The 16,681-nt window shown below is 42.3% G+C and overlaps 2 protein-coding genes across 2 annotated transcripts in view; one reads left to right on the top strand and one right to left on the bottom strand.

Moving 5' to 3' along the window:
- The window catches only part of WASHC4 (WASH complex subunit 4), a 38,869-nt gene extending 31,734 nt beyond the window's left edge, over positions 1–7,135 (bottom strand). The window contains exons 1-5 of the mRNA XM_056510449.1: positions 6,982–7,135; positions 2,995–3,134; positions 1,885–1,938; positions 1,707–1,772; positions 1,505–1,550 (exon numbers count right to left, since the gene is read on the bottom strand). Coding sequence (XP_056366424.1) covers positions 1,505–1,550; positions 1,707–1,772; positions 1,885–1,938; positions 2,995–3,134; positions 6,982–7,042 — 367 coding nt within the window. The 5' untranslated portion in view covers positions 7,043–7,135. The remainder of the gene's footprint in view (positions 1–1,504; positions 1,551–1,706; positions 1,773–1,884; positions 1,939–2,994; positions 3,135–6,981) is intronic.
- An 8,202-nt stretch (positions 7,136–15,337) lies between these two features.
- ALDH1L2 (aldehyde dehydrogenase 1 family member L2) overlaps positions 15,338–16,681 on the top strand; it is a 28,724-nt gene continuing 27,380 nt past the window's right edge. Inside the window, exon 1 of the mRNA XM_056482350.1 lies at positions 15,338–15,837. Coding sequence (XP_056338325.1) covers positions 15,766–15,837 — 72 coding nt within the window. The 5' untranslated portion in view covers positions 15,338–15,765. The remainder of the gene's footprint in view (positions 15,838–16,681) is intronic.

Raw genomic sequence — 16,681 nt, 5'->3', positions numbered from 1 at the left:
ACAAGATGGGGAAAAAATTTTTCTTTACACAGATGGAAAAAGCCAGCATAGTATTTGTTTAGATTTCAACCATCCTTGAGTCAGTAACTTTGCCAGTTGTTTAAAGTAAGCAAGCTTGCTGTTATCAAAGAAAATGCTACAAGTAGGGATATGGAAATTCAGAACATAATTTCTGCATTCCTACCTAACCCTCAGAAGGCCGACCTCTCTGTTCCTGCCATTTCCAAGCATTCCCTGCACAATACCTATCAGGAACAAACTGCTGCTCTAGTATATTAATCTGCTACAGTCTGATTTTTTCATGCTAGAGATATGGCAAATTTTGAGGGATCTCCCGGTATCATTTTGGTAGCATATGACTTTAAAATATTTAAAACTATATCTGATAAGATATACAAGTCAGTTAAGAAAAAAAAGGAAAAAAAAGAAAACACACCAAAAAACTTCACACATGGCAAGCTAACAAATCCCCCACTTTTCCATGCTCCTTAATCCACAACAGTTATCTTATATAGCACTTAAAAGAATGATAAACAGTCCCAAGTTCAAAGATTTCACATTCCCTGATATTTCCATCACACCCTCTCATCTCTTGAAAAGCTTTAAGAATGCCCTTTTATAATACTACTGTGGAAAGGCTTTTCCTCTCTTTCAAATTATTGGAATAGACACAAAGTTGGGTGATAGGTCTCTGAAACAACTCTTGAATATATTAAATCCTTAGGACCAAGATCTGTGCTTATTCCCACACCAGTATCCCTTACGGTGGAAGCTTAATGCCAGTCATTCAGGAATTACCAGTTTAACTCCAAGACAAAAACCAGCTTTCACCTAAAGGAATATCTCATGATTTGTGAACTGACTTACAATTACTTGTGCCCATCTTATGCCACTGTCTAAACATGTAGTGTGAGTTACCTGCACTGGAAGGTATCATCAACACCTCCAACTTATCCTGGAGTAACAATTGCGAAAGTGAAGAGGGCAGGATTTGGGTCAAGTTATTTATTAATGGTTTCATTGTTTTACTACAATTAAATCATTCACTACAATAAATCATCAGATTTATTGTTTTACTACAACCAATGTCAACTGTAGTCCCAAAAAGAAGTAAGTTGGTTTAGGATGTGTTTATGTATGAAAAACGTTTTCAATGGCATACCTTGCAAAACAGCTGCTGCAGTAGACAAGCTGTAAGACATTTAATACAACCTCAGCAGCTCACACTCCCTACTTCCAATGTAATTAAGGCTGCAACAAAATTTCCTATTAATGTAAGAATACTTACTGCAGGGCTTCACAGATAAACCTTATCATCTTATGCAAACTCAGGACAGCTACAAGACACTAACATAAATCCCCACACCCTCAAAGGTCTCTATTTGGTGAGTATCACAGAGAAAACAAGTATCCATGTAATAAAATTACAGTTATTGTAGCATATAATATAACCTGAAGCAATAACACAAAACTACATACTTTTACAGTAAAGGGAGCTACTCACCTCCTTCTCCATAAAACAAGAGGCCATTATAAAATTTAGTTTCTGCCTAACAACAAAAGCAGAAATTTGTTTTTTAATAAATAGGATATATGTAATCAATCTTAAAAAATTATTTAGACATATTTTGTTTCTTTACTGATAAAAATAAATTTGTATACTGCAAACCTTTTCATATACAATAATAAAAGTCAGCTGAACTTACCTCATATTTTAACTTCTTGATTTCACAGCAAAGAGCAGCATACACAGTTATAACTTTGTTTAGAACCTAGACTCAAAGTGAGGAAAAAAATTCACACAGATTACAAACAAGTTCACATTTAGAGGGCTTGGGTTGAGGTTGAATAACTTCTTTTTTCCTTTAAGCATAAAGTGCTTACCTTGTTTTCTGTCTTTATGAGCTCCAGTAGGGAGGACTGTTCATATGGCAAAAGCTAAAATTAAAATAAAAAGCAAACAAAAAACATCACAAAACAACCAAACAGAAACAACAAATCAGCAACTTTAGAAAACATTAGTCAAAAATACACTTATCCAACTAAGCAAGTATTCTCCCCAGTTTAATCTCAAATAGGGTCAGTAGAGAGAGAGAGAGACAATTGCACATTACTGGCAACCTGTACTGCAAAAATCCTTCACTCTTCACCTTCACATGGAAATATAATAGCAAATACATTACATAGCCTTTACAACAATTTACTTACAACACTTGAAAAGCAAAAGTGTGGTCATTATGGCATATGTAGGAGAAAAACAGCTCAGGAAAACTAAGATATGAATTAATAATCCCAAATGCCAGAAACAGGAAGCAGAAAATACATCTGTATGCAGGCACTGACAATTTGTACTTAAGTCAGCCTGATTTTGACTAGTCCATAAACATGCAGTACTGTGGTGGCCCTACACATAATTTATTCAAATTATTCAGACAGATGGTTGCTTGAGAGTGCATCTTCAGCACAGACAAGTTTTATATGGCAACAAAAGCGCTTTTAAAATATGTCTGCAAATTCAGTGAAGAGGAAAAGCTAATGCTCCACAGAGGATAGAGAATTTGTGACCAAGAAAACAGCCAATTCTGTACCAAGGCCATTAGGTAAAAACACAACCTATAAATACACACACAGTTCACTCTGCAGTTTTACAACTATTAGTGAGCCCTCCTGGAACCCCAGCCCCCAGATAAAAACACTAACAGTCACAGGGAAAAAGTCTGCTGAAACCAGCCTTCCCAACATATAAAGAATTAGAATCTCATTTACTTCTGCTAGTATCCATAAGACTAGAAAATAATATGAAAATTTCTTCTCATATGATATGCACCAATTCTATTAATTATTTAGTAATTAAAATAGTATTGGATAGGTTTCTTAAACACAAAAGTCAAAATTTTAAGAGCGCAAATACATCAAGCTTTTACTTCTGAGGTTTTGAACAAATGGACAAACTAGGAAAGTAACAGTTGCAATGTATATCAAATACATGAAGACCTTCAAAGCAATGGGATCCAGACTGAAGTCCCAAACATCTCCAACAGAGTCATCCAATGCATCTTCAATTCTCTTCAGCTGAGATGTATATTCCTCAAGAAATTTGCCATAATTCTTCAACTGCACTTCAGCATGAATTTCTGAGAATTGATAACATTTGTACAGTTTTACGGACAATTCAATAAACTGCAACATCAAAAAATGTTATTTAAAAACATTTAACCCGCTGCTATTAAGCTTTAGTCCTGTATTCCTTATTTTGCTGTGGCATTTTTCTTTAATAAAATGCAGATTTAATACAAAGTTCTTATTCGTTTAAAAAAAAATCTTATAACTTAGTGTTGGTCTAAAAAAAATTGAAATACAACTTGAAGAGTATCAAACATCTAAGCAGTACGCAGAAAACTATTTTTTAAAAGTATTGTTAAACTAAGACATTAACAATCACATGAGGTGCTAAGCAAAGAAATTACTGTAGAAATTGTAACACAGCAGGTGTCCCTTCCCATCAGCTGAACCAGTACATATACACTTATATAAGAATTTTGAAGCAATGGGTCTAATCATTTCAGCCTGAGTAGCAGTTGAATTTCCAGCAATCCTTTTTCCATTTCTCCCTGGTACTTCTCAGTGAGTTATTTCAGCATTACATGGAAAGCTTATGGCTTTTAGCCATTCCCTTCCACTTTCAAATTCACCCTTCTCAGGCAGAATTTTTTGTTTGCTGGACATTGAAATGCACAGCTGTCCTGTTAGTGTCAGGGGCAAGAAATTCAAAGGGACAAATAGGTTCAAAGGTTAACATTCAGCTGGTCAAACACCAGCAACAGTGGTCTTACTTAGCAAAGGAAATCTAAAGGCAGTTGGTGCAAAAAAAGTTTCATGTTCTCTATCTTGATCTTTTTTATTTCCCATATTAAGATGCTCCCCACTCCCCCCCAAATTATACACAATTACTGACTTAGCTGCACAATCTGAACCACATAGTAAATGATTACAGCTCAAGCCTTCTACATTCAGGAAGTACAATCCTTTTTCAGGAGAAGACTAAAGTGTCTTCCCCATAATTAGATAACAAATCTAACAACTTGTGATCTTCTTTTATTTGTTGAAAATAGAATTATCTAAAAAAAGTCAGAGAATGAAGGTCAGCTGAATAACTGAACTTTTCTTACACAAGAATTCAGCTGTCACATAGCTTTATATGTGCCCTTTTCACTTTTCAGCAAGTAGACTGGCCTAGAAAGTTAAAAATAATATATAATCTTTTATTCTGCACATTCAACCACTTACTCATCCTTGTGGCAAACAACAGAGTCAAATGGTAGCTGATGGCTACTTCAGTGGGAGAACACTGCCAAATCAATTATCATTGAAACATTTTTTGCAGAAAGAAAGCACCTGACTGAGAAACTGCACCAGGCAGTTGAGATTTTTGAGAAAGGGAGGAATGAATAAAGACAATTTGATAAGGACTATGTACAGGGAGGTTAAGATTGAGAAGGAGAAATGACTGCAATGAAGACTGAATTAATTTTAAGATAGTACTTTGAAAGCAGCAGTAATGCCAACCATAAAGGCACACAGACTGCAAAGCCTACCTAAGGAGCACAGCACACTCTCCCACATTAATGGCATTAGTGCCATTGAGTTCTGGCAATACCTGCAGCCTAGACAGTGCACAGACATTGTCAAGACCAGGAGACTGAATTTCATGTAGGAGAAGAAGCAAGTGAACAAAACACTCTTCATCAGCAGCATTCCAGGCACTGATGGGTAGCTCTTAAGTTGTATCATCATACTACTCTATTCCATCAAATCCATCTCATCCTTCAGGCTCTTTCCAGTGCATCTTCTGTAAGCTCTGCTGCAGCAAACCAGTAAAACACTGGTTTTTAACCAGCTACCACATCAGCTTCAGTGCTTTACTGCTAGAAAATCTGGAGTGGGGGAGACACCAAGGAGGTATGCTCTGGTACTTCCCCAATCACATCTCCTGCCTTCACACAAAAAGACAAACTATTAACAAAAAACAGACAGACACTGGGGCTTTACAGGAAGAACAGAAAAAACTTCAAAGACATACCAGAGTAGGAAATTGGCACTGCTGCTCAAATCAGTTCCCTATGGAACAAAAACATTGTGCATTCTCAAAACAAAACCTCACAACAGCACTCTGCTAGAGAACCACAGACTGTCACCTTTCCAGCAGACAAATGATGGATTTGATCAACACTACAATTCATTAAATACTTCCAAATACTTAATCATTGATAGCCATCAATTTGCTACCTTGTACTGATCATCTATAAAATATGAGGTAGGAATAATTTCTCACTTTCTTAGTGAGACAGGAGAGTGGAAGCTCTTAGCTAGCCAGAGACAGGCAGAGTTGCACAGATAAAAAATTACTTGCAGATGAGGGAAGCTTTCCAAGATACAGAACATTTTTCCTAAATAAACTGACTCGCATAGAGGAAGAAAATTAAATCATAGAAAGCAGCTTTCATCCTTTTCTTCAGACAAGCATACATACTTCATAAGGTATAATGTGTTTACAATAAATTTTAATTTAGTTTCTACTCAGGTGATAAAACTAAAGCATTATAGCTGGAAAAGTGCAAGAGATCAACTCAGCAGCACAGATCTCTCAACTTAATCTTAGCTTCTTTATATCAATATTCAGTGAACTTCTTGGCAGCAGGATTTGCAAGTGCCATAGCCTTACATATCTAGGACAGAGATGTAACAAACTTAGTATCTTATGTCCTCAGCTGAGAAATTTTTAATTGCTAAATGTTAGTGATACAAAGTGAAAGCAGACAAGAACAAAAAATGCCTTTCAAACAACAAGATTTTTCTTTGGATTATCTCTAGAATGCTGTGTGCTGTTCTGGATGGAAGATCAGCCTGTTTCTTCACCCTTGAGATGGTGATAATGGGGCATATTAAGACACGTAAATTTTTTGGAGTTGCACTTCATGTCTTGGTCAAACTAGCGGAGATCTGGCACTTTGAGTAAGAGCTACACTTTCCACAACTACAGAATTGATAAAAAGCTCTGCTCAGGACAGTTTCAGTTTCCACTGAAATCCAGGCTAAACGGACATGGCATAAACAGCATCATCCCTTGGGATAATATTATATGTGAAACAGTTGGTCCATGAGTGACATACTTTCACAGCAACACCTGGTATAATTAATTTGGCACAGTTCAATTTACAGTGTATATTACAGTGTGACAACCATACAAGTTCCCTGTTTAGAAACTAGGTCACCTCCACAGGCTGAGTAAAACGTGGATTTTGACGGGCACACGAGCCCACCACGAAACACTCCAGCATCACAAGATCTTATTCAATCATATTTTAAAGGTGAAACTGCAAGTGACCGCCCGCCTCCCGTGACAGGGAGCCTTTACCACTGAAAGCTGAGTACAACTAACTGCTTACAACATATCTTGATGTGACTTCTCTGGATAACCAAGGAAGCCACTGCGAAAATTTGTGAGCTACGAGAAAGGCCCGGGAAGGGAAGAAGCACGGTCCGTGCAAGAAAAGAGAGGGTGGCACAAGGAGCCTGGCCCTGCCCGCCGCACGGGGGGCACTGAGGGAGCAGAGCATGAAGGGCCGGAAAAGCCACTCCCCCACCCCAAAACAACCCCGACAGCTACGGGGAGGTGGTGGGAGCAAGGAAGGTCACGGCGGCCGCCCACCCCCGCAGGCCCGGCCGCAGGGATCAGCGCTGGGCTGGCGGCCGGGCGCGGGGCAGGGGGACCCGCTGAGGCGACCCCGCTCAGCTCCCGCTCTGCTCCCTCCTCCCTGCTCCGTCCCTCCTCCCGTTCCCGGCGGGGTGCAGCGGGGCGGTCCGGGGGGAGCAGGGGCTGCCCAGCCCGCGCCTCCCCCCGCTCCCAGGCGGCTCCCGAGGCGGCTCCCGCCGCACCCCGCCGGCCCCGCCCCGCCCGGCCCGCCCTCCGCGGGCGCTCACTCTGCGAGCCGTCGTCCAGCCGATCGAACTCCCAGTCCGGGGACAGGGTCTCCAGCGCCATCGCCGCCGACCCCGGCAGCGGCCGCCCGGCCGCCCCTGACTCAGGCGCACGGGACTTCCTGCCCCGCGCCCGCGCCGCACGCCGGGAAATGGAGGCGGAGGGGGAGCCTGGGCTCCGGGGAGGAGGCGGGACAGCGCTGGCGCCGCTCCGCCGCCCCTCCCTGCATCCCTCCCTCCGCTCCCTCCATCCTCCCGCTGCCCGGGGGTCGGCACCGTCGGGGCTGCGGGAGAGAGCGGGGGAGGTCCCGCGGGGCGGGAGGCGCTGCCCGGGTGCCCGCGGCGAGAAGGGACTTCGCTCCCCGCTCCTTCCTCAGACCCCCGGCAGCTTGAGCCGGCCGAGCTGGGTGCGGCAGAGCCGGCCTCGGAGGCACCGGGGCTCTGGGAACTCTCCTGCTTTTCCCTGAGGCTCGGCACCCCGGCCCAGTCCCTGTGGCACCGGGGCTTTGGGAATTCTCCTGCTTTCCCCTGCGGCTCGGCACCCCGGCCCAATCCCTGTGGCACCGGCTCTGGGAACTCTCCTGCTGTTCCCTGGAGCTCGGCACCCCGGCCCAGTCCCTGTGGCACCGGCTCTGGGAACTCTCCTGCTGTTCCCTGGAGCTCGGCACCCCGGCCCAGTCCCTGTGACACCGGCTCTGGGAACTCTCCTGCTGTTCCCTGGAGCTCAGCACCCCGGCCCAATCCCTGTGGCACCGGGGCTTTGGGAATTCTCCTGCAGTTCCCTGGAGCTCGGCACCCCGGCCCAGTCCCTGTGGCACCGGGGCTCTGGGAACTCTCCTGCTTTTCCCTGGGCTCGGCACCCCGGCCCAGTCCCTGTAGCACCGGGGCTTTGGGAACTCTCCTGCAGTTCCCTGGGGCTCGGCACCCCGGCCCAGTCCCTGTGACACGGGCTTTGGGAACTCTCCTGCTTTTCCTTGGGGCTCGGCACCCCGGGGGTTGTAAAATCATGTTAAAAATAGAAGTACTTGGGATAGGGAGAGGTAGCCATTCAGGGCCATTAGCAGCGACCGCAGCAATTTCATTAGCCCAGCAGAATCTGTAGCATCAGCAGAAAAGGAAATGGCTTTCAAAAGGAGTATCACCAGGAGCATCAGCAATGTCAGTGGGGAAAGAGCAATAAAAATAGCAATCCGGATGAGAGATGTATCAGTAAGTGCAGGACCATCCATAAAAGCTAACTCGGTAATGCAACAGCTCTGGAAATAGCACCTACTTTCTGTTTGCTTTATGATTAAAAGGAAGCCATCCTTTGGAATCTATTGATTTTAAAGTTTTTAGGGAGGAAAAATCTGGTTGGTTGAAAGATCATGTTTAATGTGTTTTTCTTATTTAAAGTGCGTTCTAAGAGGCCACCCTGGGAAAGAAGAGATCAAATTTAGCTTTTTGTGAAATGAAATAAACAATGTTTGGAGTAAGTTGTTTGTTTGTTGTGTTGGGTTTTTTTCTACTGGGGAGAACTCTGATTTGGAACATGTTGTCAAATAATCATGATGTAAATATGTCAATACATCTCCTCCACTCATTGGCTCTTATGCAAACTGAAGGTGTTCACATTAGGTTTTAATGGAAATAGGAGTTTAATTGTGCAGGACATTGACAGCTGGCACTGAACGCAAGTGTCTCTAAGGAGATGATGAATATCACACAAAATGAAAACACAATTTATGCTACTTTTTAAGTATTTCATTCTGTCTGTGCAGCTTTACTTGAACTCAGTATAGCTGCTATACATTTATTCAAAGCCAATGTATGTCTTCCAATTTTGAAAAATGAAACAATAAATAGACGAGGTTTCTTTACAAACTTTCTTTGAAACCAACATTGTTTCTTTCAGCTGTGTAAGACTGCACACAGAGGCTTTCAGACTCCTTAAAAAGTAGTTATCAGGCCTTTTGCTCTCTGTCTCAGGAAAATATGTCCTTCAATTCTGCAGGATGGTACAAAGGAGAAACCTGCAAAGCTGGCATTTGGTAGAGCCCTCACTTCCCATATCTAAACTGAATTTGTAAAGTAAATATTGCAGCATTGCTTATTGCAAGGTTGTGAGATCATCAAAACTGGATGCAAGGTAATCCAACTGGCTGGTCTGTGCAGTGGCCACACCCAAGGGGGCACTGTGATCCCCACAGCATAAGTGATGTAGCCCTTATTTTAAATATTGAAAAAAAAATTATTTCAAAAGAAAATACATTGAAATATAACTAATTTTAAATTATTTTTTTTAATGCAGCAGAAGGCTCCATAAATGAAAAGAAAAAAAAATCACAATTATACTCAATTAACTATGCCTGTTAAATTTATGCTGCCATTCATGGTCCATTTATTTAAATGACTGATAATTGACTTTTCCTTTGACTCCCTAGGTGGCAGTGTTTTATTGCTCACACTGCAGTTATTTAGGCCATTTGTAGATTCTGCTCGAATTTCTGTTTTCTGTGAATATCTGATTTGGACTTTATCTTGAAGCTCACTGGCAGTGAGACTGGCTTGGATTTGATTGATAAGTTTGTTGGGCTGTCCTATCAATGAATAGCTTTCTGCTGTTCACTCATGTGAAATTACTGACATTTTATAAATATAATTTCTGAAAGTTAGGTGACAGAGCTTCCATTTCTACCAGGAAGCTTTTATGTGGTACAAACTCATAGGAATTGCTAAGATTGCTCAGATATCTGTTAGAACCTTCAGGAAACAGAGTAGTAAGAAATTAATAGACAGTGATTTTTAAGCTGATCATTGCTGAACACAGACATAATTGATAAAACAATCTTTTCTTTTGGTCATGCCAAAATGATCATGAAATGAAATTTCATAATGGACTTTCACAGGAACTGAGTAAATTGTGAACACAAATATATTCCAGCTGAAATTACTTGTTACACTTGAGTACTAGAAGGGGTAGATGAGAAAATAATATCCAAAATGTAGCAGAATTAATATGGTGCTATGGCTATTTTGTTTGTTTGTTTGTTTGTTTGTTTGTTTGTTTGTTTGTTTGTTTGTTTGTTTGTTTAAATTGACAGGGGCCTGATTCAGTGACATATTAAAAATCCTTTTTCCTTTGAAATAATCCCAATTGGAAATATCATACTACAATGGACAATACAGTTGCCTGGTATTTTAAACAGTATTTTTCTCATATTTGAAACCATCCATCTGATATTTTAACCATCTAAACAGAAGCCATTAAAAAAACCCAAAAAACCACAAACCCCCCCACCCAAAAAACAAAACAAAACAAACCAAACAAACAAAACAAACCAAAAAAACCAAAAACACCAATCCAAAAACAACAACAACAACAAAAAAAAAAAAAAGGGTAGAAAAGCACCCAGAGCAGATATTGCTTCTCAGGTATACAGGCAAAGCTCCACCAAGATTGACAGTTAGTAATTCCTAGAATTGTAATTACTTATAGAAGAAAGAATTTTTGTCTTGCTATATGTGCAGAAACCAAACTATTCTTTATGTTCCTTGTCTGTGGAATGTTTGATGCTTAGCTCTGAACATTTTAAATAAAATAAGGATCTTGCCCAAAGTTTTTGTGGCAGAATTCCCAGAAAGGATTTACCATCTGATATCTGCTCTTTGCAGCTCCACTCCACTAAGATAGCAACAACTTTTGCAGATGTAGTTTCTACTCTATCATATGGAATCTGAGAGACTTCAATTTATCCATGTAAGGCATCTGCACGTGATAGTTCTTGCCAGTTGTTAAATTGGTGAAATAATCTCCTTTCCTCATCAAATATATGCCTCTTTTTGGTTAGTCTGGAAAAATGGAATGTCAAGTGTAAGGTTTTAAATGGTTAATGTCTATTTAAAACCTTCTGGGGGGAAAAAACTACAAGTTTAAATATAAATGTTGCAGACATAACAGACAAAGTAACTTTCCCATAAAATCTTGCTTCAGCAGGTGGAAAAACATGAAATGTTTTTATTGTATAAAATTTTAGTTGAAACTTGTCTTGCAATTACCATACTTAGTGAACAACCATACAAAGCCTTACTTTATTTTTTTTAATTACTCAATCTTTAAAACTGGGTGAACTCTAAAGTACTCCTGAGGAATTTGAGTCTGAACTACGACCAAATCTTTAATCAATGTGAAAAGCCCCATCAAGGCTGATTTCCAACAACAAAAAGCCTATGCAGAGCTGATTTAGTTGATTACTGGGTCCCAGGGCATGGTTTTTGAAAGAAAGCAAATCCTGGAAGATTCCAAGCTGTTTGCCAAGCCCTTTGGTATATGCATGCTGTGTGGAACAGTCTTTCCTAATGATCTTGCCAAGTCTTGATGATGCCTTCAAAGACACTGAGTAGCTTCTGCTTCACAGAAATCAATAAGGATTTAAAACATTCCTCTGCCTCTGATATTTGTTCAGTACATTTCTGCATGTGCAAACACATTTTGCACATTTTGCTTTGTTATTATATTGTACAAGCATGTTTAACTCCTGAATAGCTTTTGTAAACACATTTTCCATCAGTTTTTTGTAATTTGCTGACATACATCTCTTGAAAATTTGGTAAAACAAAACATGCTGAAAAGTTTACTATGAGTAATTGCAGGGGTTTTTTTCCAAAGCTAAACTTTGGCTTTATGAAAAAGGATCAGAACTGGAAGGAGGAAATAATCAGAAAAGGAAACTTAATGTATAAAATGTGCTCCAAGCAACGTAAGCACTTGCACTAGGATTTTTTTTCCCCAGATGACAAAGGGATTAATAATTTGCAAGGTACTTCTGAGGCTGGGGTACAAAAACTAATGAGTAATACTTTGTGTCACCTTTTCCAACAACATAAAGCCCAGAGGAATGCACTGTGACTGTTACGATATTTCACACTGATGTTGGAGTTTACTTGGTCGTACAAGACCTATCTCAAAGATCAGCCTAATAATTTTCTGGATACCAAAAATCTTGATTGCAACTGTTTGCACTTGAAATTCTACATAGGTAATTTGTTAAGTGATGGTTAAAACCCTTTTGTGTGAATTCATCACTCTTGATTATAACTGTGAAGCTGACAGTATGAAGATACCATCCTTGTCTGTGTTTTAGCACACCTTCACAGCCATTCATGTCCCTGCCCCTCTTATTGCTATTAAATCTAAAATAAAGCCCATGTCTTCCTACCCAGCTCTTCTTTATATAGCTCTTAGATACTGACAGCAGACACAATCCTCTTGTGATTTTTCCCTTTTGTCAGCTAACATTTTAGTAGTCTGTGAAATAAATGGAGGTCTATTATTTTCTGACTAGCTTAGGAATTGTGTTTGGAGATGAAGGTGTGCCAACTAAGTAAACCTGGGTGTTTTACACTTGCATTATTGTATTGTCTATGTTGTGTATGTACAGGGAATAGAGCCACAGGTTATTACAAATTACTTACCCGGGAAAACCAGGCATTTTGCCAAAAGCTTGTGTGGCAGTGGTTAAGTGTCACATACAGTGTTCTAGTTGGAGAGGATTTTGGACCATGAACGAAGATTTGAAGTTCCATGATCTTAAGCAATGCTTTAATCCAGTTCCAAACCTTGCATTATAGGACCATTTTGATGCCAGCTGTTAATAGTAGTTGATATAGTAGAAGTTGATTGCATCCTGTTGTATGGAATTTGTGCAGCTTCCATCAAGTAATGGGAATACTGCACACACATTCATTTCTCCTCCTGTCAGAGATAGTGTTATCATTTCTTTAGTGAGGACTATCAATACTTCTTGTTTGAGCAGATCATGGATTTGCTCAGCTACAAACTGAGCTGTGTATGAACCTGTATAATCCTTGTATTGCTACAACCTGACCTATCAAACTAGGCAGCTAATCTTTCCGAAAGAAACTGCCAATTCCAAAAGGAAAACAAGATACTAACAGCAGGCATTTCAGACCAACAGCTTCTGCAGTAGTTAAATGATGCATTTTAGTCCAACAAAATTATGAGTTTTAATTGTTTTATTGTACAATTTAAAGAGAGTATTTTAAAGAACTTTAGTTATGAAATTTTGTAGATTTTCTATGAGATAATTGGAAAATAAGAGGCTGCATATGCGTGGAAGTAAGAATGAGCCACAAAGCAGGGTCTTTTAGCTTTCTTAATGAAATCTGGAATTACCATGCACCATTCTTTTTAAACCCACAGTACCACGGATACTAGAGAAGGAACCATTTGTGTAAACATCCCACTTTGTTAACAGAACTTTTTGATCAATTTTACTTGTTTAGTTTTTAATACTCCAGAACAAAGAAAGTCACTAACTCCATTGGTTGATTATTCCATAATCTAATAAACCACTACACACTCCACTTGACACCATCACTAGAAGAATTTTTACTGAAGTGGAGAAGTGCTCCTGTAGCTTTTTCACCCCATAGAAAAGAAATTATAAGAACTGATTAGTGATTTTTCTTTGTAGAACTTCTTTGCAAAACAGAAATACAGCGGTTTGCTGTAATGGCTAAGTTTTTGTTTTAATTTCTGTTCATTCCACTCAGTGCCATCTACACTTAAAAGTACCACCAAGAGCCCTGAATAAAGGACAGGATATAATTTTGCTACACAGGACTAAATCAGGGAATGAGTAATGCAAGCAGTCATAGTGCAAGCCCTTGTGTAACTTTACTCTGCAGGAGGATTGTGTCGTGCCAACCTGACTTCCTGGGGAATGGCAGAATTTACCTCTTGCAGCACCTCTCCTTCCTGTGCCCCCTGAACAGGGATGGAGCAGCAGTACTGCAGCAGTCCTTGTCCTTGAGGTACTACTCAGCATTTGAAATACCCTGAGGAAGAGGCTGGGGGCCTGGGAGTTAAACCTTGGTTATTAATATTGCAGTTCTTTTGCAGCTAAGCATGAAAAAGAGGTATGATATCAGAGAGATATGATATCATCTCTCATTGAGAGATGAATGTTTGCATGTTTACTCTCTTTTCAACAGTAGCAAGGTAACTGTAGGTCATAACTTTGGCCTAATCAGAGGCCTCTGACCTCTCTGACATAGTCCAAAACTTGGCTATAAGTTTTTTTCCATTTTTGTCTTCCTTGTTTTCATGACAAGGACATTATGTATTTCAGTTTATTACACACCCATGTTCTTTGTGTTGCTGGGGTTTAAACCTGACCTAATTTGCAATGATGCTTATATTACTGCCATGCTACCTCCTCTTGCTTTTGCTATTCCTGTCCTTTTTGGGGTAATTTTCACTTGCTTTCTGGTCTTTTTAGCACCTTGAGTTTGTATTTGTGCTCTTCTCCACACCTCTGACAAGAAGATTTTTTGTTGTAGCTTCCAAATAATATTGAAATTTTAACACTTTTACCAATAGAACTCAAGAGGCAGATTTTTAAGAAATGGTTGAGTGGAGTGAGCTGCTTTAATAATACTTGGCAGAGGCGATGATATGGATTTCTAGTACGTTCTTAACATTTTTTAACCCCAACTGGCATGCAATAAATTAAAAATTAATGCTGATAATCTACATGATCTTTGACTGCCACAGCAAAGTCAAGGGAATGCTTTGCCAACCACCTTGGTAGAGAGGGCAAAGTTAAGGGTGCACAGTTCTGTACCCCCAAGCTGTAAACGGCCAGAGCAACCCTGGGGACACTGCACACATCTCAGACCACAAAATGCCACCTGGGTGGCCTGGGTGACCCTGACTACACTAAAGACAAGGAGTTACTGGAGAGGGTGCAGTGGAGAGCCACAGAGATGATGAGGGGTCTGGAGCATTTTTCTTACAAGAGCTGTGGGGATCTGCTTCAGTCTAGAGAAGGCTGAGAGGGGATCTCATTAATGCTCTTAAGTACCTCAAAGACAGGCACTTACAGAGTGGTTCCAGACTCTCCTCAGTGGTACCCAGCAGCAAGGAGCAATGGCCATTAACTAAGCCACAAGAAGTTTCACCTCAACGTGAGGAAGAACATCTGTACGTTGAGGGTGGCAGAGCACTCGAACAGGCTGCCCAGGAAGGGTCTCTCCATGGATGTGGGAATGTTTTTAGAGGAAACTGGACATGTAGTGAACAAGCCAGGAAAGAGATAAGAGCACTTTATGAGGCCAAGCTAGGCCCTTGAAGTTACCCTGAGAGATAAGAAGAATGACAGCAGCTGCTTATCAAGAAAATAAGAGGTGAGACAAAAAGAGCTGAATGTGATAGGTGAAAGGCGAGAAACTCTGAAGCCAATGAAAAATGGAAAAGCTCACGTGTTTGCCTTGAGCAGGAAGGCTTTTACCAATCATGAGTTGTGTGATCGTGTGTAGGGGTAGAAGAACTGTATATTAGGGTTAGAAGAGAGCAATAAAGCTTGATCCATATTGAACCGTGCAGTGCCCAGTTCTTATCTTTTCACCTGGAGACGTTCACAATCCACCTGGACAAGCTCCTGTGTGATCTGTTCTAGCTGCCGCTGCCTCGGCAGGGGGGCTGGACTGGCTCATCTCCAGAGATCCCTTCCAAACCTGAGGGGTCTGTGATTCTGTGACTCCCGTGCTAAGGGCCGGGAGCCCCCCGCTGGTGCCTGGCAGCCGCTCCCGCCCGGCCGCGCTCCCCGGCGCTCCCCGGCAGGTGCGGGCGGCCCCGCTCCCCGCGGGCCCGGGCGCGGTTGCGCCGCCGCGGATCCAGGCGCGGGCCCGGCGCCAGCGGCATCGGCAGCGGCGCGGGTTGCATCAGACGAGGCGCTCGCCGCGGCCGCGGAGCCCGCTCGGTGCTGGCAGGACGGCCGCAGGATGCTGTGGACAGCCCCCCGGCTGCTGCGGGCAGCCCCCCGTGCGCTGCGGACCATCTGCACCACTGCCGCGGTGAGTAGCGCGGGGCGGGCGGCCGCCGACCCGGTCTCGGTCCCGGTTCGGGTCCCGCCGAGCCGAGCCCGGGAGAGACCCGCTCAGGGGCAACCGGGGGCCGAGCGAGGAGGGGGACGGCGGGAGCGGGTATTTTCCGGGATGTGATGAGTATTGTCTGTGCCGAGGGTTTAGCAAAGCGCGTAGAGGCGCGGCGGGGTCGGGAAGGGCTCGGTGCGGGTGCAGAGGCTGCGGCTTGCCCGGCTGTTCGCAGCCATCATCTGGGCGCTGCATCTCGGGGATGTGCCTGGCGCTGCACAGCGATGCTCTGGCAGTGCCCCGTAATCGTGTGTCATGACAATGTGATGCGGCCGTTCTCTGCCTCCCTCATGCCGGGGTTGCCCTGCAAGAAGCTGAAGGCTGTCTTCTCGCTTAGAAGGGACCATGCTGGTTCCCAGCTCCAGAGAGAAGCCCCCGCTCTAGCCTGTTCCGTTTGTGACCGTCTCATCGCCAGGTCATAGCTCGGGGATGGTGGGGGCTGCTCCGGGTTGAAGTTGATGGCCTAAATTCCTCTGCACCCCACGGTTTAGTCTTTTACAGCTCTGACCATCTGTTTCAAGCCATCCTCTTTATGTCTCGTTACATATATAGATTGCAGAACTCCCCGAAAGCCTTGTCCAGTCCAAATCGTCCAGATGTGCAGATCTGGCAAGTTGAATGAGGCTTGGGGGATTGTTTTCTTCCCTAGAGATTGTTCATTGTTTCGTGTTTGGCTGCTCAGTTTTGTGTGAGGACAGCAATCCTCCCAAGGTATCTGCATGGAAGGCGTTAGAACAAGGAGATTTAACACAAGCCTTCTGGAAAT

The sequence above is a fragment of the Oenanthe melanoleuca genome, chromosome 1A (assembly GCF_029582105.1).
Source record: "Oenanthe melanoleuca isolate GR-GAL-2019-014 chromosome 1A, OMel1.0, whole genome shotgun sequence".
Classification (NCBI taxonomy): domain Eukaryota; kingdom Metazoa; phylum Chordata; class Aves; order Passeriformes; family Muscicapidae; genus Oenanthe; species Oenanthe melanoleuca.
This window is presented reverse-complemented; position numbering and strand designations above follow the sequence as displayed.